Raw genomic sequence first — 22,007 nt, 5'->3', positions numbered from 1 at the left:
TTCTTGAATCTGCAGCCAGCCCCAAGAGGCTGGGAGGGCTCCATTTTGCTGGGTCCAAATGGGACCACAAAGGATTTTCCCGACTTTCCATCTTTTGCACCTGCTGCCGGGATAGAGAGCCAGATGCAGACCAACCAAGAGCTGAGTAGCTTCTGAAGATCACCCACTCTACCACCCCACTCTTGCTGAAATTTTACTTCCACACTTAGTCACATGCAACTATCAGGCGGGGCTAATGAAAAGCCCTCATTGACAAAGAGTCTTGATAGGACTATGTAAAGTAGGAGATCGCTACCAAATTTGCTTCTCTCTTGGCTTTTTCCTTTATAATCTTGTTGAGGATGGGGATGAGGATTATAAGTAGTAATAGCAGTGGTAGTCTTCTGGTCCATTACATTTTTGTACAGAAAAGCCATTCAATGTGTTACTTTTTATGGTCAGCACAAAGTTGTGAACCCTTAACATTTCTTATATCTATCTCCTTCCGAAGAGTTGAAATGGCGTTTTTCTTTTTCTCTTAGCTAAAAGTGGGGCTTTTATGAATGAAGTTAAGGCAGAAGGTGCTAAGTGCCTAAGAATGTTTAAACCGTACCAATTTCTATATCATATAAGAAGTTTGTCCCGAAAGCTTTCTGAAAACATACCGTCTGGAAAGAATCCATCAATTAAATAAAAATGATTCTCTACTCTGCGGGGACTAGTCCAGACAGTCGCTAGAAGTCAACACTGACTTGAAGGCACACACGGACACACACTCTGCTCTTGCCCAGGACTGGGGACCATTTAGTGGTTCTGGCCCGAATTAAGTCCACGGACGGTAATGACGATTTTTTAGATTTAGGGGTTCTCCTTGCCTAGGGCGGTCGGCAAGAAGAGGAGAGGAGAGGAGGGGAGAGGAAAGATACAAGGCAAGAGCTACAACGGAAAGGAAAAGGCCTCTTTATGTTTTTCAATGGGACCGAACACTCGCGGCGCCCAAAGGTTCAAAACACCCGCGACCGCTTCAGACGCAACAGTTTCCGCGGGGAGTTAGAGAGCAGGGGATAGTACGCCAGGCAGTTTCACTCGCCCGCCCGGCTCTGCTTTCCGCACGTGTCGGCTGGACTCAGGTCTGCTGCTGCCGGGCTCCCCGCGCAGATTTTTGCTGGGAGAAGCTCCTTGGCTTCCGTCGCGTTCTCTCCCTCCTCGCTTCTCTGGGCTCCACCAATGGGGGCGCAGGGCCTAGCAGCGCAAGGCTTCGGGCCAACGCGATTGCTGCCCTTGGAGCGAGGCGAGAGAGGGAGCCCACGGGCGCGCATGTTCCCCCTCCCCACCCCCTCCTCCCCCCTCCCCCCGCTTTTCCTTCCTCCGCTTCCGGCCGTCTTTTTACCTCTTCGGGAGCAAGTGAAGCGAGACCAGAAAAGCTGCGCGTATTTTTAAAAAATCTCTAGCTTGGAATCAGGAGGAGGAGGTGGCGGCGGCGGCGGCGGAGGAGGAGGAGGGGGGGGGGAAGTCACCCTCTTTGGGGTGGCTCTCGGCCGGGCATGGATCACTTAGGGGCGCACCACCTCCACCAGAGCCACGCCGAGCCCATTAGCTTTGGAATCGACCAGATCCTGAATAACCCGGACCAAGGTAGCTGTATGATCTCCAACGCGCGGCTGCAGGACGCGGCGGACTACGGCCTGGGAGGATGCGTGGTGAGCAGCGCCTATAACCCCATGACCGGCCACTACGGTTCGGCCCCCGGCGGTGGGGGGTCCTCCTCCGCCGGGGGCTACAACAACGGCGGCGCCTGCAGCATGGCTTCTCTGGCGGGCTCCTACAACCTGAACGTCGGGGTCGGGGCCATGAACGGAAATAACCTCAACGCGGCCGGGGGCGTGATCCGGGTGCCGGCACACAGACCCGTGGCTGGCGGCGTCCCCCAACCACTCCCCACTGCCGTGCCCACCGTGAACAACCTGACGGGGCTAACCTTCCCCTGGATGGAGAGCAACAGGCGCTACACCAAGGACCGCTTCACGGGTGAGTGAGGGGCTCCAGGGCGCTTTCCGCCCCGCGCGCGTCGCCGGCGCCTTCCAGCGCTGCCCCGTCAGTTTCCCCTGCCTCCTCCTTAAACCGGCTCGCTGTTGAGCCTCCCTCTCCTGCCCTCCAGCGAGAGAGTCCCGGGCGTGCTCGCCTCCGATCTGTAACTACTTTAATTGAATCGATTGGCTTGATTTATAAACAGCGTTGACGGACGCGCCTTAGATTTATGGCCCGAAAGAGCAGCGATGCCAGAAATTCAGAAGGCTAATCATCAAGAAACAAGTGTTTCCTAATAATGGTCCGAGCAACTTGATTATCCTTATTAAATTAACGATATTTTATAGCATAATAAGCACAAGTTTTCATATTGATTAAAACTTGGAGAAGATACAGTATCACCTTCTGAAATTCTGACCAGTCCTCTCAGAAGCTCAATCGGCGAACAAATAATCTCGTTTGCCTAGCCTTTATGCACCGATTTAGAAACATTTAAGCACTCCATTTCACATGCTTGGGTTAAGCAGGTACATTTAACATTTTTAAATTGAGGGGTTGTTTCAACCGGGTCCTCACGTTGTAGATTCTTTTCCAATGTCTCCGTACTTCATTCATGAGATAGATGGATTATGCCCACCCCAATCCCGCTCTTACAAAAACGCATCCACATATACATCTCTTAGAAACACTATAGATATTACTAGTATCTATACTATAATACTGTAATAATGCCATCATAATCATCATCATGTGTGTATGTGTGTGTGATATACACAGACACATACAGTTATCAAATGATTCATATCCATAGTTCACCAACTGTTGTAGTATATAAATATATAGTCCAAGTTGCAAAATAACTAGGTTTTAAAAATGTATCATATCTAAGATTTCAAAACCTATAAATCATAAATTAGGTAATGAACAAATAATGCGTCTGTCTTCATGTTCATTGATCCAGTTCATTCTGCATCCCTCACTATTATTACTATAAATTGGGGAGCACACACTGGCGTGCAGACACAGAAAATATACATTTAAAAGAAATGTATCTTCCAGCCAGGCGGTATGAAACGGTATTAATAGTGATAGCGCAGAATTCAGCGCCTGAAAAAAGGCTGGCAGAAGATCATCTATAAGTGGGTCCGAGGAACTGCATGCTCTTATGACCCATAAATTGGCACCTACATTATTCGATGTGCATTAAAAAGGTCAATTCGTCGTTTAGTGGCAGATCTATTGGAAGATAAATCTCAGCATCCAGTGCTCTTTCTGAATCGCCCAGATTTACGCTCATTTCCCCTACCAGATGCCACGAACAATGATGGTAATAATATTTCAATTTTAATTTAAACAGTGAGATCCGACCTTCATCAATAAAGGCCCCATTATCTGACGCTTCGAAGCAGGATTCGACCTCCCCTCCCCAGGGCTAGCCCTTTACCTGCCTTCCAGCCGGGGCGGGGAATTATAAAATTCAGACTAATGGCTGCTGCGATGCCCCCAGCAAGACGGATGGGCAGATCGAGGCCGTGGCGGCGCGATCTTGCTCTTTGACGCTCTGCTCCGAAGGGAGCCCCACGGAGTTCAATGGCAGCAACTCCCAGCCTGCAATTTTACATCCAACCGGGAGTCATTACCACTGAACGAGTGGAGCCAATTTCGGACTAGACGTGGCCAGCAAGGAGGAGAGTCCCCTTCGGTTGTAGGCATCTGCTTTCGCCGGGATGGGATGCGCTCCGGCCCGCGCATAGAGGCCTGTAATCCGGGTTGCACTGAGTTTTGAATTCCCCGCCACGCCTCAGTTTCAATGGGAGTTGGTGGCTCTTACTCAATGGCGGAGAGAAATTGTAAACAGCAGCGGAAGCTGGGGAGACCGGAGCCCAGGCGCTTTCTGGCAGCGCTGGCAATGCCTGAAGCCGCTTTCCCCGGAGACGCGACGACCCAGGCAGCCGCTTTATTTGTTTTTCCCGGCCGTCGCCAGACTGCGAGTCTCTAGATCTGCAGGACTACATCTCCATCACTGCCAATAAGCAAGGCCGGGCTAGAGATTCCCTTTCGAAATTTCCACTCGCGAGGCGCAGACGCGGCTGAGGGCCGTGCCGCCCCGAAGAGCCCTCGCCTGCCTCCGACCGGGTCTCCTCCCTGCTGCCAAAGCGGCTGGATCGTTTCAGTTCAGAACAAATCGCCACCCGGCCAGTCCTCATCGGGCCTTTTTTTTTTTAACGAGAACAACACTTTTCCCCCTGAGTCTTAATTCGTTCCTCGGAAAGAACAGGTTTTACTCTTGCTACAGAGGCCGTTTCCTCGGCCTTTTCTCCGCCGCCCTTGCGCCGAGGGCCTTTGCTGGGAAAATGCGAGCCTTACTGGCGTGGAGAGCGAAGGCTGCGCGGAGCTGCTAGGCTATTTGTGGCAAAATCCCGAATCAACCTCGGCATCGCCGAACAAGGTTCGTAGAACTTCCCTTCGTTCCTTGCTCGGTTTGGAAAACTGCTGAACTTTACGGAGAGCGGAATACTCAGACCAGGCGAGTTCAGAGCGGTCTCGGGGTGAGAAAACGGGTTGTTGCTGGTAAATTAACTGAAAGGCGCCATTAAAAGTTTTGGAATTATCTTCTGTGTTCCTAAATGGACCCTAAATGGACTAAACGATTTACAAGCAAAATCATATATCCTAGGACAGTTGGAGACAGACTGCAGTGATTCCACTTTAAACACTGATCTCACCTTCATTCTGTTTCTCCGCTCTTCCCAGTTAAACCTTTCTGTGCCCCTCTGGCACCTGGTTAGCATCTTTCCTGCCAACGCTGAGCCTTGTAGAGAGGGGAAGAGAGAGGGTGCAGGTAGACACCCCCCACATTTGACAAAATACTGCCCAAACATGGAACCAAAATAAAATGCCCCCAAGAGAGTCTTAAATCAGGCTTGTTTTTGTTGCTGTTATTGGTGATTTTGGTGTCCATAATAAAAATATAAAAATCTACTTTGGTTAGGAAGGTTTTGGAAAATAGGTTTGTTAATTACAGCTGTTGCAGGTGAAATATAACATTCAGCATGTTCTTAGAAAAATTTAAAAGGAGCCTTCTTTAATTGCGGGGGGGGGGGGATCCATCTAAGGCCACTCCCAAAATCACAAAGTTGTGGGGAAAAAAACCTAAAGAGATTTTATTTACACACACACACATATATAAATAAATAAATTTAAAAATATATGTAGGCCTAATAAAGATATTTTCCTAATATGCACGCTTCATTTTTTTCCTGCAAAATCATTATGGAAATCTAACTAAAACAGAACAGATTATCCTGATATTTTCAACCCAAAAATGCTACAAAGGAAAGATTTTTAAAACAGGTCAGATTTCCTAGATTTAAAATTAAAGCCGTAAATGAAGGAACTGCAAAGAATGTCAGAGCAACTCCGAGCAACTATGCCCAGATTAATTTTTGGAAAGCATTCATGTGCTGCTTCTTTTACCTCCTGCTTCTTTCATTAACATTTCCCTTAGCTTTATGATTTAAATGCACCCTTGACATTTCTTGGGAGTGTGTTCAAGTGAGTGAGGTGGAGAGGCTAGTATATTTAATGTTATAAACAAATAGCAAAATATATATTCCCATAAACATTATATCAGTTGGTAATTGCATGGATGTTTATGAATAAATCAAATTTCAAAAGCAGAATTTGATAATAAGAGAGGGAGAAATGCATCCCAATTCCATGCACATTTACAAACAACTGTGCCCACTGTAACTGCAAGCCGAATGACCAACAGAGTCAGTTCTTTTGAGTTCACTGGCACTTATTTCTGAACAGACAGGGTTCATCTTTAGCACAAGTATCAGCCCAGTGCATGTTTATTTAGAGTTGTCCCAATATTTAAAAAGGAGTTTACATTGATATGAAGTGTGTTATGATGCACAGCCTAAATAACACACATCTTTTTATTCAGAGAGAACAGCTCAGAAATTTAGTGCAAAGGCAGTCCTTTACTTTGAATTAATTCCTGTCGATTTTACCGAGAGCACTAACTTCACCAGTGGTTATGGACTTCGGTAAAAATAATCATCAACGAAACAGAAACACAATAAACTAAAATGTTATTTGCTAGTTACATAACTAGCCGGGGTGTGAATAATCATCATAATTTTAAAAAAGGTTGTCAGAACAACGAAAACTAGAGGGAGGCGGAATCCCAGATTTGGATTTTTATAGGGGAGGACTTCAAGCTCCGTTTTGATCCAAGGTCTTAGATAACAGTGTCTCAATAACACCCTTGTTCAGGCTGCAGCAGGCGGAAGCTTTCTTCTTAAGGACTTGCTCCGGGATAACGTTCGGAGGATTGGTCTATACATTTATACAGTTTCAGTCCCCCTGTTTCTAGCTTGCCAGGTGGATTTTGGGTCTCCAAACAAGGATTTATCCTCTCCCCATTCCGGCCTCCTGCCCACTTAGCATATACCCTTCTTGTGCTCCTCTCCGACATTGCTCCCATCTGCCTCCTCCATATTGGCACCCACCTGGGGAGGTGGGAGAGCTCCTCCATAGCAGCGCACAGTTAAGGAAATGTGGAGTGACCCAAATCAGGGCTTTGTTCTAGGAAGAGCGAGGGGGGGATGGTGAACCCTGGGACCGAAGAGCCTTCTCTGTGCACTCCCCACCTCTCCTCCCGACTCTTGGTGTGTCTTGCTGTCTCTCCTCTGCCGCTGCGTCTGTGGAGTCCTTCCTGATCATGTCGCCGCTTGCTTCTTTGCCCCCCCCCCCGCCCGCCCTGTCTTCCCCTCCAGTGGCCCTCTCACCGTTCACTGTAACACGCCGTATAGGTCACCCCTACCAGAACCGGACGCCCCCCAAGAAGAAGAAACCGCGCACCTCCTTCACCCGCCTGCAGATCTGTGAGCTGGAAAAGCGCTTCCACCGGCAGAAGTACCTGGCCTCAGCCGAGAGGGCGGCGTTAGCAAAGGCTCTGAAAATGACGGACGCCCAAGTCAAGACCTGGTTCCAGAACCGGAGGACAAAGTGGAGGTAAGCGCACCAAGCAGGCGGACTGCTGCTGCTATGCTGGGGCTTGTTTTCCGCTGTCTCTTGCCTGCTGGGCCGGGACACCTCCTGGGCCATCAAGGCTAGACTCTCTGTAAACCTCCAGTGGGGGTGTTCTCCAAACTTCTGACTGGGAGTTGAGCAGGAACCGGGTGGACTTCCTGGGGAGAGAATGGTTAGACCTGCCCTGCCAAGCGTGAAGCATGCCCCGAGGGTCTGCTGAGCAGAGGTCCAGTCATTCCTGGAAGAGGATGCTCCTACCTGGAGGGAGCCATTCCTGCTTAAAAGCTCTTTGTAGGAAGTCTTCCCCAACGTGGTCCCTCCAAATGCTTAGCAAATGGAGTAGCCGAGCCCGCTGGGAAATAGGTGCCTTGCAATCCTGGCATGTCTGGAGGGAAATTGATGAATGGTGCAGTTTTAATGTAGAAGGCATTGAGAGTTTTATCAGTTTTCTGTGCTTGACTATTTCTTTGATCCTACCACCTAATCTGATACCTAATGTCTCTTTATTTTTATATATATCATTAGGTGTCCATAAAAACTATTTTGAATGTGTCCCTTTATACGTAATACATAAATCTTTTTACTACATTTACCTGACTCACCCACCTCTTCTCCTTCAGTTAATGTACATTGTCTACCTTAAGCTAGCACATTCTTATTTCTGGATAGAGGAGCCTCTTTGCCTTGAGATCTCCTGGGGGGTCAAGATTATTCTAATACTTAATTTAGGAATCTCTGTGTACTCTTTGTGCCATCTTTCCCCAAAACATGCCCACTAGATGAGTTAGATATAAACTCCAGAATTCCTAGACAACACAGGTGGGAGTGGAGAGCATCTTCAGGATGTACTGTGGGGAGATCTTCCTTTCACCACTGAGATGCATGTTCAGGACAAGCCCTCCTGTCCATCATGTAACCCTTATCTGTGGAGGACTGTATTTCAATCATCACATATTGGCTGCTATCTCCCGTTTCTTTTGCTTTGGAAGCCAGCAATCCATCTGGCCTATTTTAAGCTTGGAACAGATGGTTTGAACAACTGATTGGTGAAAGCTGAGTTAACTGTGCTCCAATCTTGGTTTATTGGCTGATGGACTGGAAATGGGGGAGGGCCTGGTTCCAGTGAGTTGCCACTCAAAATCAAGACAGCCAGGTTTGTTGCGGAAGGACAGCCTCCGTTGCTAGAGCTACAAGAGAAACAAACCAAGGGAAGCTTTTGCATGGGGAGGTCTGGGGCATCCAGCCTTTGGAAGCAAGCAAGGGATTTTGGAGGCCTTACCACCTCTCGTTCTGGGAGGGTCCCCCCACCCGTCTTCATAGGCCAGAACTGGGTGGAGCAAGGGTGGGGCTACTTCAATGTGGATCTTCTAGAATGTCCTTCCCTAACAGCCCTATGAACCCCCATCATTGCATTGGCCAAACTGATAAAAAATGATGGGGATTGTAGCCACCATCACCAACAGCAGAGTCCCAAGCCATTTTCTCTGCCATCCTATGACACAGCAACAGATTGGAGGGAGGTGGCTAGAAGAGGCCTAACCCATAAATGTTCTCTATCTTTGGAAATGTTGTCTTTAAAATGTTGGAGAAGCTGCTCCTACTTTTTTTGTTCCTTGTTCTACTCCTGATTTTTAAGTTGTCTAGATATGTGCTATCCCTGCTTAAAATATAGCTCCTGGGAACAACACAGAATTGAGACAATATGAAGGGGTTTGCACCAAGCAGCCCACAGGTATTGAGAGTAACATTTCATTGTTAGGACTGATCTAGAATTGGTGAGGTAAGCTTTCTTACCATTGCTAGGACTGATAGAAAATGTGTGGGCAGCCGAGGAGAGAGAATTTTCATGGCATCTAGAGACACCCAGGAGCTAAACTGCATGAAAGCAGCTTCCTGGATGCACAAACTAAATAGGATTGAATGGAATCCTTTGAAAGAATAACCCAAGGACAATCTCATTTTCCAGTTTTAATTTAAGAATCAATAATTTTTTTTTAATAATCTGATCAACTAGATTGTCTTGTCTAGTATACTTAGTCATTTCTGAGAGTAAGAAGTGGATAATTGTTTCCCAAGAAAGTTATATCCTATTACAGACATATATTACTCATTTCTGAGTTTTTACAGTACCTGAAAATTTTGGTCCTAGCATCCACATATGGAATCTGTGGCATTAGGATGGAAAATAAACAGTTTCACCTTTTTAAAAAAACAAACAAACATAAACATAGATGAAGTATTTTCTCAGATTCGGGATATAGTTAGGGAAGGGACTAGTGATATTGAAGTTCACTAAAAAAAATAAAAGACTAACATCCTTAATGGCAAGCCATTATTATTATATCTGTGTAATGCTGATAATTATACACTAACATGTTAAGGCAAGGTTTGTAATCATATCATCACTGAAATGGAAACCAGTTATCTAGGGATACTAATATTAACAGACAGAATCCTAAAAAAAAAACAACCCTAAAATCAACCAAACTAAAAACGAACTCACACAGTGCATTTTAAAATATATATTCTGTTTGCAAATGCATTCCCAATTAGGACAAGTACCTTCTCTTTTTTATAATTTTTATTAAGAGATTTTATACAATAGTAAAAACCAACATACAATATAAATTTAAAGAAAAGAAAAAGAATAAAGAAAGCAGAGCAAGTGAATAAGTAAAAAAAAATAGAGGAAAGAAAAGAAAAGAAAAAGAAAAAAGAAAATATATAAAGGTTTGGCTTCCAACCTTCTTTACAGCAGTTACAGATAAATTTATCATCTATCCTCCCTCTTTAAGGTTACATCATACTTCCCTTCTTCCCATATTTTTGCCTTTCTAATCATCAAATCCATAAATCACCAATTCACTTTTTTCTGTTTTCAACAAAAAGTCCATAACAGATTTCCAGTCACTAATAAATGTACTTGTGTCTTCTCCATAAACTAATAAGTCAACTTTGACATTTATGCAAGTTCTGACCACCTCTCCTTGAGGATATCTGCCCACCCCACCAGGTTAAATAGGATGGGCTCACTCCAGGTCCCTTCCCTTCCTTAAAAGTTGCCATCTGGTGGGACCTAGGGAGCGTACCTTTTTCCATAGCAATTCCTCTCCTGTGGACACCCTTCCCTTGAGATTTGGTATCCCTCACCCTTTGATCCTTCCAGAAAGGCATAAAGGCTTGGCTGTTCCTCAAGGCATTGGATAAGGTAAGGTTGGAGCCTGTGGACTGTATTGTCCAATGGATTGGAGATTGTTGGTTAGGAACCAGGTTTTTCGTTTTACCATATTTGGTTTTTATTATGGTTGTGAGCCATCCAGAGTTGTGTTTCATATGATGGGCAGCCATATAAGTCTCCCAAATAACCAACCAACCAACCAACCAACTTCCGTCTGTGTAGATTTCATGGATTTAAATGCAATCCTCTTCATATTGACTTGGACAGTCAGCATAGTGTAGTGGTTAAGGTGCTGGGCTAGTTGCAGGGAGAGCCAGGTTCTCTTCCCTCTTTGTCTTGGAAGCCAGCTGGGTGACCCTGAGCCAATCTCTTCCTCTTAGCCCAAATCAGAGTCAGGTTCTGCAACAAGCTGCGTGATCAACAAAACCCTTTGTCTCATTATGCATTGATAAACTTTGCTGTGAGAACTAGGTGAATGCAGTGCAAAACAACCAGATTCTATAACTAAGTGGAACGAATGCTAGGAAAAACAATCACCTCTCCATATTTACTTGGGCAGATGTATTTTTCTTTAATTCTCAAATGTACATCCTGCTTATCTTCTAAAGCAGGCATACAACAAGTGCAATTCAGAGACTGCAGGCAGCTCACCAGAATCCCTTCAATGGCCACAAAGTTTCCCAGAGTGTTTGGTTCCTTTCCTTGCAGTTTGTGGGTTTGTGATGATTTTAAGGGATAAAATGGGTACCTTAAAGTTTTCAGATACTTCTGAACTCTTCTTTCAGAATGGCCCCCCATCCTTTCAGTTTCTGGAATGCAGACCTTGATATGCCACACAAAACCTGGGAAGGCCTCAGGTTAACAGAAATAGCACACCCCCTGGCACCAGAAATGTTCAAGGTGCAGCACTCCTCAGTTTATCTTTAAAATAACAACTTGGTGAGGCAGGTTGGACTGAGGGAGTGACTGGCCCAAGGTACCCAGTGACCTCAGTGGTCCAATGGGGACAAGAAGCTGGGTCTCATCAGTCCAATACAGATAGTCCTTGATACCAACTGCCTTGTTCAGCAACCATTCGAAGTTACAACAGTAAAAAAACCAGATTTGCGGCCTTTACGTAGCAGGGACTACGTGTATTTAGTCCACCAGGGTTTGCTTCAGAGTAGGTGTGCATAGGATTTCATTCCTTTTGTGATTAATATATGCTGGATTGTACTCAGAGGCAAATATTTCTTTTTATGACATTGTTTCCAAGGTCCCAGTGCAGTCTGGATGAAACTTCTCCCATGAGACATTTCATATCAGTGCCAGGAAAGCTTTGTTTGAATTTGCATATTTGCAATTAAGGCAATGGAAATATGGCTAAAGAGCTGTAACTAAGCTGTTTGTTTTCTGTTGCTGTCTTGAAACAAATTGAGGTGAGACATGTGGTGCTTACTTTATGCCCCCCCCCCCGCCCAAAAGCCTGCACTTTGTTTTTTGTTTTTTAACAAATTACTCCTTTTCTCCGCCAAGTAAACAACTTGGCTAACTGAGAAAAATACTCCATACTGAAATTAATAATCTGTTTTCACTAATTACAAACACAGCTAAACAACAACTACAACAGAAGAGGCCGGGTTGCATTTCTCTACTGAGTCAAAACAATATTAAATATGCATCAGGAGTAAATTTGTAGTGGAAAGAAAATGGTACATTATTCATGCAATTCTTTTGTTAGAGAATGAGCAGAAGATGACTTTAGAATTCTTCCCCGGAACATACACAGACCTCAAACAGTGCATTTGTAGAGACACACATGTACCAAGGGCTTAATTTAAAAGACATCACTTTATATGAGAAAATTAAAAAGTGTTTAAACTACTTGTTCTAAACTTCCTCCCTTCAAGAAATATTGAATCAAGCCTCCCATCCTCCTCAGTCACTGGGAATGATGAGAAGTGTAGTCCAAAATAACCAGAAGGCACCAGATAGGATGAAACAGGCATAAATGCATGCCACTGAAATCAAAGCACCATTTTTAGTGTTAGTTCCTTTGCATTTCTCTTAATCGTACAAAGCTGATTTTCAGAAAACACTTCCTTGTGGCAGTGCTTACAAGTGAACTCAGAGTTTCTTCACTTTATTGCATTAAGACGGGTATTTTTAGAGCGTGGCTGGTTAAATAAGCCACACATAGCTAAGTTTATTCAGCACACTAAGACAAAACAAAGTTATATTATGTCCTAGCATACTGCCTTTCACCATGCTCATATGTCCTCAGTTTTGTGTTAATCAACTCTAGGAATCTTTTATGGTTAAGTATATAAAGTATATGTATAGTTAGATAATTTGGCACTGCTGTGCCCCAGAATTCTTGGTGGTGCTCATGGCTAAATTCAGCCAGTTAGCAATTCCACATCTGGAGCATCTCAGCTTTCTTTAATTTTTCATCTTTTCCCAAGCTGTTGCACATTTATTGAGTACATGGTCTTTTCTAGTTCTAGTACCTCCTTAGCCACGGAGGTCAGTCTTTCTCACAGATTTGGTGGCTGTGGTGCCTTGGAGGGACTGTTTACCACCAATTAGTTTGTCCTCACGGAGGAGCAATGCTCATGGCTGTAATTTCAAATTTGCCGATGAGTTCTGAAGTATTTTTAGTAGTAGTAGGCAACTGATGGTTATGCTATCAATACGGCAATGTTGGGCACAACTTAGCAAAAGTTAAGTAGTTGAGGCCACAATGAATTCATAAGATCAGGCTACATACCTGCATGGAAATCAGATGGATTTAAATGCTCTATTAAAGCTATCTGTGCCTAGGTCTTGCATATTTTTTGTATTTCCTCTTAGGTGACATCTGTAAGAAACAGTGATCTTAATGGGACATTTTTTTGTGCAAAATGGGGCACAGTTTAGATCTAAACATGAGTCATCTTCAGACAGATGGAAGTTAACTTCTCCTCAAATAAGACACTGATTCTTTTTTCTGTTTCTTTTTCCCATCTCCAATCTTCTTGAAAACTATTGAGGTTTTTAGATTCATAATTCTCTTGTGCTTTAAGAAGCTAAAACTTGCATTATGAACTACATTTCACTACTCTGCTTTTTGATAATCATTTCAATAAACTTCCTAGGTTCAATGGAATCAAACTAAACAAATATCACAGGCAGAAATTGTTTTATATTATTACTAAAAGTTTGATGGTTCGTGAGCTGCAGCATTGGAAGGGGATCAATATCAATAAAGATAATAAAAAGGAATCTCCTAGAGTTTCATTATAAAATGATTTTCAAAACAGTTTATTACCAAGTAAAGAAAAGAGGAAATGGATAGATCGATGGACAGTGAATCTGTCCACCTCCTAATTCCAATCAGAATGGCTTGTTTAAAAAAAAGGGGGGGGGGACTCTTGGAAACATTAAGATTGGGGGGATTTTGAGCAGTGGAATACTCTGGAGTGGTCTTCTTATTAGTTAACTTGTTGGCTTTGATGGGAATTGCTACATAATATGAGCCCTGGATTACTGGCTTCTGGGTTAGCTTGGCATGTTGGGAAGCTGATTTACTTCTTTGTGTCTTATTTCACTTCTCATATTTCTAAGTCTGGTTTCAAAACAAAAATGTTTTATGGAAATTGGGGGGTTTTTGGTTCCAACCTGTGGTCTAGTGACAGCTACAGGTACAGGTGTGAAAGAGAGAAAAATGTTGTCACATCTTTCATGATGTTAGGATTCTCACCTGAAATCTTGTGAGATTTTGGCATTCCTGCTGAAAATCTCAAAAAGATTTGAGGTAGGAACACCAAGAATTTATAAAATTTAGTGACTTTTCAGATATTAAAATAACATATTAAATGTATTTATTTTTGGAAATCTATATGGTCACTAAGAGTTGACAACTTGATGGCATGTAATCAATCAATCAATCAATCAATCAAATGCCATCGGGAGGCTGCAAAGGCCATTATGTCCAGTGGCATTACCATGCTGTGTCACTGATCCCTGGCTTATGCGATAGTCCTCAAAAACATTTGATACAATACAATGATCCACATAAAGAATAAGGTTGGGAACTGCTGTTCCAGGGTGGGGTCATATACAGTAAAACAGGTAATCTATAATACTATTTCTGGATTTCTATTTTAAAAAGGCAGCTAAGAGGGTTGTGGCACTTATTTTAAGATACTACAGTTTGACTGTAAGTTTGTCGAAAGAGAATACTTGATGCATCTGATGAAAGTAGCTCCAACGAGCCTGAAGTCTTCCCTTTCCTGTTTGAACATTGCCACTTAAGAGATAACTTCTAAAATGCCGAATCTACTCCTTATGAATCAGATTTAGGATAAAGGCATTGTGAAAGATGAATGCAAATAATTTCTAACTTGTCTTAAAAGGAACCCCAATTCATTCTTCTGGTAGAACAGGATCTGGCACCTGCCAGGCCATAGCACTAGTTAACAGCTGGAAAGAGAATGCCAGTGCCTTCCATACCTCTTCCCATTCTGACCATTTTCTTGTAACCCTTTTTATTTTCCTGCCTCCCTCAGTTTCCTTTTTCTCAGTCCCTTCTTTTTCTTTTCCCTTGCCTTTTTTTCCTTTATCTTCTTGTGGACTTCTTTGCTCCCTTTGATTATTTCCACAGTCCTTAAATAAATTAGAATTAAGGCTGCCTGGGAAATTATCTGGAGCAAAAAGATGAGAGGTGTTATGTATCTCTTTGGGCACCATATTGTGGCATGAGTCTTCATAAGCTCTGGTGTTGGTGCAGCCAACAGTAGTTTATGATAGACTTTATCGGCCCTGTTTTCCCCACATCTATTCTCACCCACTGCCAATGGCCATACAGTGAGTAAAGATGGTGTGTGTAATTCAACCCATCTGGTAGGTTGTAGCCCCCTAGCTTTTGATAAGACTTGGGAAACGGTTGGCACAAGAAACTGGTTTGGCTAAGGAAACATTGAAGGTGTTTCGATTGACAGCAATAGTGCAGCCTGCATTTTGTTCTGCACAACTCTGGTACAAAATCCTTTCAAGGGGTTATAGTCTTTGAAAAATTCCTTTAACTGTCTCCAGGCTCATCACTAATACTTTAGCGCAACCTTGTCTGCATTCACAAGTGACATCTTCTTTAAAGTTCCTCCGTCTCCTTTCCATTAGTATGATTGATGACATCCCTCCACCTGATTTGCCGAGTCCTGAATTTAGATAACAAGATTCTGATAAAGTTTGACTGAACAGCAGTAGTAAGCCAGTTCTTTACAGAGTGTGCCACTTTCCAGTGCCTCCACCTCCCAATGCTATTATTGCAAATCTGTTTTCCTTCATCTTAGATGATCTCTGTATGATGTTGTTATTCATAGTTTTATAATTATGAGATACTTCATAAAATTTACATGTTGTTATGCTTCATGATATACATACACTGCCATTTTTTTTCATTTTTTAAAGAAATCCCAAATTGTAATCACTGACAATGCTTATATCTGAGTAACCATATATTTTTAAAAACCTATACTTCTAATTTCTGGTCTAGCTTTGCAATAATTAAGGAGATAATTGTTTTTATATATACAGTATATAAAAAGATTTCAGTCTTTTTCTGTTCTTCCTTCCTTGAAGTAATACTATAATACCTCTGAATTCAGTTGTGATCAAAATACCCTTATTAGTAAGCTATAATATACTTGGTGGTCATAAGTATAGATACTATATCTCCATAGAGTTGATTTACTGTATATTAGAAGCCAATGAATGCAACATTAAAAAGTATTCCAAAGGCTACTAGCACCCAAAACACATATTTTACATATATTTATTTGGTACCACCAACTATGATGATGGCCACCAGTGGGGAAGTTTTAACAGGAAGCTAGATACATTTATGGAGGATAAGTCTATCAGTGGCTAGTAGTACTGATAGGTAGATACTAGTTTCAGAATTCAAGGCAGCATATCTAAATACTGGTTTCAAACAGCAAAAGGGAAGAGGGTGATTGCCATCATACTCTGTGTCTGAACTTGCCAGATGCATCTGACCAGCCCCAGTGAACCTTTGGCCTTATCTGGCAAGGGCCTTCTTATGCATACAGCTTAAGTTTGAAGACCCATTTAACTCTATAGAACCTATTTCTGTGTAAACCTGCATAACAACAGTTAGTGTTTCATGGCTACTTAGGAAAAAGCAAGCCTTCATTAAACACAGTTTCTTTCTTTGACTGAGAAATCTCCTGCTAATATATAGGGCTGATTTCTGGTGTACAATTTGAAACTATTTTTATGTGTTTCATAGATGTCTCACGTCATATCCAACCAGATCATACTAAAATGACTTGATCTGTATTTTGCTGACATGAATCTTCATTCTGAAGGCACATTTCTTTTTGTTTTTCTAACTTGATGAAACTTTGCCTTCAGGTGCTAAATTTTTTAAGAAAGAGAAAACAAGATGCCAGAGTTGATTGCCTGTTTATAATTTGAAGTGCCATGAATGTGGTGTCTCAGTGTTGAGTGGAAAGGCACACTATACATTCTGTAGCACTTAATTTATTGTTACTGCACATTTTCCACTCCTGCTACTAAAAACAATTTTCAGGTTTTGAACTATATAAAAATTAAACTGGGTTTGCTTTCCAAGAAGAATATCAGTCTTAAAATTTTCAAATAAATTAATTCTATTTAGTAATTTGTTTCTGGGCAAAATTCCAAATATTCTTAATAATCTTTAAAGCTGTAAACCTTAAGGACTGCATTCTTCTATACCAGCCTATGCCCTCTCTCTGAGATATATGTTAGCAAAGGCAACAAAATAGGACTTCATTTTAACAGCACCTACATTTTGAAACTCCTTGCATCAGGAAGCCAAGTTGGCATCCAATATGATTGCCTTTTATCTACTGTATCAATCTGTTTTTTCCACATAGAATTCTTTTTTGTTTTTTGGTTTCACTTTTAATGGTGCTAATTACAACATGATTTTAAATATTGTTAGTTGCTGTGATTGGTGGATGTGGACTAGAAGAATAGTGTATGAATTTTTGAAGGAAGGAAGATTTGAAATGCTTGTTCTGTAAAATTTTAAAGGTGGTACAGTTCTAAAACAAGAGGCATTCTATTTACTAGCAAGACACTCAGTGAATGGAGCAATGTTTAGAATCTGTAGCTTGTTTTTCACATTTCCACTCATATAAATGTGTAAGGACAGAGTGGTCATATTACATACCCACACATACACCTGATCCCTCACAATTCTAAAATCTAGCATCAGCCAATGACATTAATTGTCAATGGATGGATGCAGGTAGAAGAACAGAATGTGCTGCTTCAGACAACACATAGTTAACAGACAAGATTGGCTGCCACTGAGATGTTCCTTGGTTTCAAAGAAGGGCTAGGCCTTTCAAGGGGTTTTGCCTTTGACTATCCCATGGATTCTCCATGCTCAGTTATATGTTTAATATAACTGGACAACAGGTTGCCTGAAATGTGATTTTTCATTTTGGCTGTTATGGAAGAAAAAGTCCTTGCGCATAAGAATGTTCCAAAAGACAGGAAGGTGCCCTATGTTGTGATGAAATGGAATGGGAAGCAACTTTTACAAGTAAGGGGCAATTACGAATTCAAGTTCAGCTGGGATCTGTTGTCCTGCTGAAACATGACATGCTCTGCGTATTTCTCTCAGGCGGCAAACTGCAGAAGAACGGGAAGCAGAGAGGCAGCAAGCCAATCGCATCCTCATGCAGCTCCAGCAAGAGGCCTTCCAGAAAACCATCAATCAGCCCATCCAAGCAGACCCAATCTGTGTTCACAATTCCTCCCTCTTTGCCCTCCAGAACCTCCAGCCATGGTCAGATGACTCTTCCAAGATCACCAGCGTTACTTCTGTGGCCTCTTCCTGTGAGTGAAATCTTAACTTTGCCTATGCCTGGATTCTTGTATTACAAAGTGGCTGGCCTTATTCAGCACCATCAGTAAGAGACACAGGTTGCCTGTGAATGAGCCAGTGGCAACCACCAGACCATGTCCCCCTGCAAGCCAGTGCTCACAAAGGCCACATGGTGCTGGCCTAGTGGAGCATTCTAATAAAAGACAACATTTTCACTCTTTCTTCTTCATCATCATCTTCTTCTTTAAAAGGGTGATGTTGGAAAATTCTAAAACTCTTCCAGAGAGAAAACAACCCAAGGTTCTTCCTTTCAGCCATTTCCAGGAAAAACCTTTTATATCATTTTATCTTCTGACAACACAGGAGTTGTTCTCCCGTGTAAGTATTCCAGGGTGATCATTTCAAGAAAAACCACAGTTGCAGTCTGAATGAAGAGTATAAAAGGCTTTTTAACAACTCCTGCATCTCCTGCTGGAGCCCTTTTATTAGAAGACAGTTGGATTTTACAAACAAATAAAATCTCACTACTTTTTCTTTTGTCTTTCCCAAGATGAACTCTTTGGTTTTTTCTCTGTTTACTTCTATCCTTTCTTTTTTTTTTCTGCTGAAGGACTGTTGATACCAGAATGACTGAGAAATGCAAAGCTTGCCACACAGACTCTTCAGTTTCACAGCTACTCACAGACTCTGCATTGATCAACTTACATTTTAATAACTCTGAGGCATCTGTGGCATTTTTGCAGGGGTAATGCAGTTTCACTTGATAGATTATTTTGGTATCGTTGATGATATTGTTCAATATTTTATTTACGTTTGCTCAAGAAGTCAGCTCCACAAGAGAGGGGAATATGAATCAAACAGAACATTTCTTGACCAGTAATTTCAGTTTTCTTTTTATTGTATTGAGGAAAAGCTTGTGATTAATTTAAGCACTTCTTATAGCAAATCCCAAGAAGATACAAAGATACCTAAAATATATAGTTTTTTTAGTTACTTTTTAACCTAAGCATCATTGTCATTTAAAATCAGGTGGTGCACGCAGCCAATTTATCAAAAAGAAATATTTTAGTGAGTTTCTGAGATGCATTCTTTGGTTTGTTTTTAAGTTATGCACTTATAAGAAGGTTTCTTTTTTGTGTAATCATTTTCAAAAGTGTTTGTGTAATTTATGTGGAAAAAAATGAATAAAAGGGGCAAAGTACCAGTCTCAATTATTAGAAATGTCTTTTTAAAAATAACATATTTCTTCACTTGACTTTTGTGTTGATTTTTCTAGAGGAATGTGGCTTCAAAGATAAAACAGCAGCTGCCCTAAAGACCCACTGTGAGTTACTATAGAAAGGGGAATCTCTGATTTTTCAGTTTACTTCAATTTTATATCCTGACAGCCATGAATTTAAGAATATCCTTAATTTCAAGCATGTAAACTTGAAAGTTATAGGGACGCGGTGGCGCTGCGGGTTAAACCGCTGAGCTGCCGATCAGAAGGTCGGTGGTTCGAATCCGCGCGACGGGGTGAGCTCCTGTTGCTAGTCCCAGCTCCTGCTCACCTAGCAGTTCGAAAACATGCAAATGTGAGTAGATCAATAGGTACCGCTTTGGCAGGAAGGTAATGGCGTTCTGAGTCGTCATGCTGGCCACATGACCCGGAAGTGTCTATGACAACGCCGGCTCCAAGGCTTAGAAACGGAGATGAGCACCGCCCCCTAGAGTCGGACACGACTGGACTTTACGTCAAGGGAAACCTTTACCTTTACCTTTACCTAAACTTGAAAATTAACCAAGGCTATAGACACACATAGCCAATCCAGCCAGCTTTCCCTAATCTGGGCCCTTCAAGATGTGTTAGACCATAACTATCATTTCTTTTCCAGGATATCTGGAGGTCTCCAGTTTTGGCTAAACTGAATGATAAAATATATTTAAATATTAAATTCGATGTAAACTTTAAATAGCACAGGGCAAAATGCTGAATGCTCAAATCTTTTTACATCTAATTTTTAAGATGAACTGTGGGCTGATCTTGTTTGTAATGAAAAGGTAACCTTACACTAATCAGAATGATGCTCCTGTTCAACATAAACAATGAACAAACATTAATGTAAATAAATGAAGAAGCTGAAAAGCCTACTGCAGCATTATTTCCAGCAGATCAGAAAATGCTCCAAGAACTGTCCCCATGAGTGACAGGCAAATTAAACCCTGGGGGAGGCTCACCAACTTCCAAAACGTGTTGTTTTTAGATATGCCTCTTGCCCACATTATTTTTTTCCTGGCATCATATTTTAATACAAAAAAAATCTTTGAGTATTTATTTTTAAATAGTATTTTTTTTTAGTTCAGTAAATGTTATTAAATGTTATTATGGCCACCCACTCCACAGGACTCTGGGCAGCTTACAATATCCAAATATACAATTAGAACAGTTAAAAGTATGAAACAAAATGGGGAATCCCAGACTAAAAATAGCCATAACAATAAAAACTCAATGGGGGCTCCACAGATACTATACCCCCAGGCCTGAGAAGATAATTAATTAATTAGGAATTAATGTTTGTAATGAATAACCTAAAAGATGCAGGTTTGGATATCAAACACCACTAGATACGAAAGCATTGCTTGGAATCACACTTTTGAAGTGATTTGGCATTCAAGGAAAACAGCCATCTTCATAGCCATATCTGGAATATCACTGGTTGGGTTCATACAGTGCATTAAACCCTATATAAACCTGATAAAATAAAGAAACATGTTAAATGATGGACTGTTTCACATGTGCTAAATCAATGACTGAATTTTCACAGTATGTTGAATAACAAACTAGGGTAACTCCATTTTATCCTAGACTAGTGTGTGGCATGAACCCAGTCAATTCTGTCTGAGTATTATAGGTTCTAGAAAAGGGAATGGATGTGTATGTCTTACCTGGTTTCAAAGAGATGTGTCAATCACATTTTAAAACTGCCTTATTTCCCCCCCACCAAACTCCCAATACTTCCCAATTTATTTCTGTACATAGGATAAAGAGGATGCCATTTTGTCCTTTGTCTCAAGCAACAAAAAGTCTTAAATTGACTCTGACAAGACTTGCCCAATGGTTAGGGTAATGGTGGAGACATTGGTGCTCTCTGAGCTTGGTTGTTTGCTTGCAGACATTTGTTCCCTACACTCACTCACACTGAAGATGTTACCTCATTGGGTAATGAAATGTCTGCAAGCAGGCAACCAAGCTCAGAGAGTACCAACGACTCCACAGTTCAACCCTGAGCTACATATATTCTCTTCTATTGTGTTAGGATAATGAAAAATTATGTTGGATTTGGCCAAGAGTATCATTCTGATGTACTGCTGCTACGGTCATTGCCTCAACCTTCTTCAGAATTCTGCAGTATAACATTTCTCATATGGATGTAGTCATAACTTTATGAGGACAGAGATTTGAAAGGATGAGAGATGTCGGTTTTGGAGGATTAATGATGAATTCCTAGTACAGTGGATGTACAGAATTTCTAGTACAGCTTTGTACAGTGGATACTATACATAAGTCAACCTGCTGGGGAAGACAGTAAGATATTTCAAGAAGCCAGCAGTTGTTGCTTTAATTCAGAATGTGCATCAAATTTGGCTAACTCACAGATTTGGGGATGAAGGAGTATAATTTAGAACAATTTTCAATGACCTGAAGTGGAGCAGGCTGGTCTGAACTTGATCTGGTCCTTAATGAAGTGCCAGCCTCAATGTAATCTCTTGCAACAGATACCCTGTGCCAGATAAAAACAGAATTTTCATTGTTTACATAAAGTACCATGGTTGTTCTATGCATGGCCAAGCCACTGTGCTATTGTGCTGTGAGGAGAAGAAAGATCACAAGATTGCATAGGGTGCAAAGCTCCATCAACCCCAAGAGCCTTTTCC

The 22,007-nt window shown here is 41.9% G+C and overlaps 2 protein-coding genes across 3 annotated transcripts in view; both read left to right on the top strand.

The window, feature by feature from the left end:
* TWNK (twinkle mtDNA helicase) overlaps positions 1–22,007 on the top strand; it is a 372,148-nt gene that overhangs the window by 328,695 nt on the left and 21,446 nt on the right. The window lies entirely within an intron of this gene.
* Positions 1,478–18,314, top strand: TLX1 (T cell leukemia homeobox 1). Of its 2 annotated transcripts, XM_063306136.1 has the most exons (3): positions 1,478–2,007; positions 6,795–7,032; positions 17,889–18,314. In XM_063306136.1, the coding sequence occupies exons 1-3, from the start codon at positions 1,524–1,526 to the stop codon at positions 18,109–18,111; spliced, it is 945 nt and encodes a 314-aa protein (XP_063162206.1). In that variant the 5' UTR covers positions 1,478–1,523; the 3' UTR covers positions 18,112–18,314. The 2 variants fall into 2 exon arrangements, with proteins under 2 accessions (XP_063162206.1, XP_063162205.1); XM_063306135.1 differs by lacking the exon at positions 17,889–18,314 and having other exon boundaries at positions 6,831–7,036.

The sequence above is a fragment of the Candoia aspera genome, chromosome 6 (assembly GCF_035149785.1).
Source record: "Candoia aspera isolate rCanAsp1 chromosome 6, rCanAsp1.hap2, whole genome shotgun sequence".
NCBI lineage: Eukaryota > Metazoa > Chordata > Lepidosauria > Squamata > Boidae > Candoia > Candoia aspera.
Note: the sequence above shows the minus strand (reverse complement) of the source record. Positions and strands in the feature narration are given on the sequence as shown.

Excerpts from the sequence above, each read along its gene's own strand:
- TLX1 (XM_063306136.1), top strand. The coding sequence starts at position 1,524 with ATGGATCACTTAGGGGCGCACCACCTCCACCAGAGCCACGCCGAGCCC. Across the intron at positions 2,008-6,794 it reads CACCAAGGACCGCTTCACGG|TGGCCCTCTCACCGTTCACT; the intron begins GTGAGTGAGGGG and ends CTTCCCCTCCAG. Across the intron at positions 7,033-17,888 it reads AACCGGAGGACAAAGTGGAG|GCGGCAAACTGCAGAAGAAC; the intron begins GTAAGCGCACCA and ends TATTTCTCTCAG.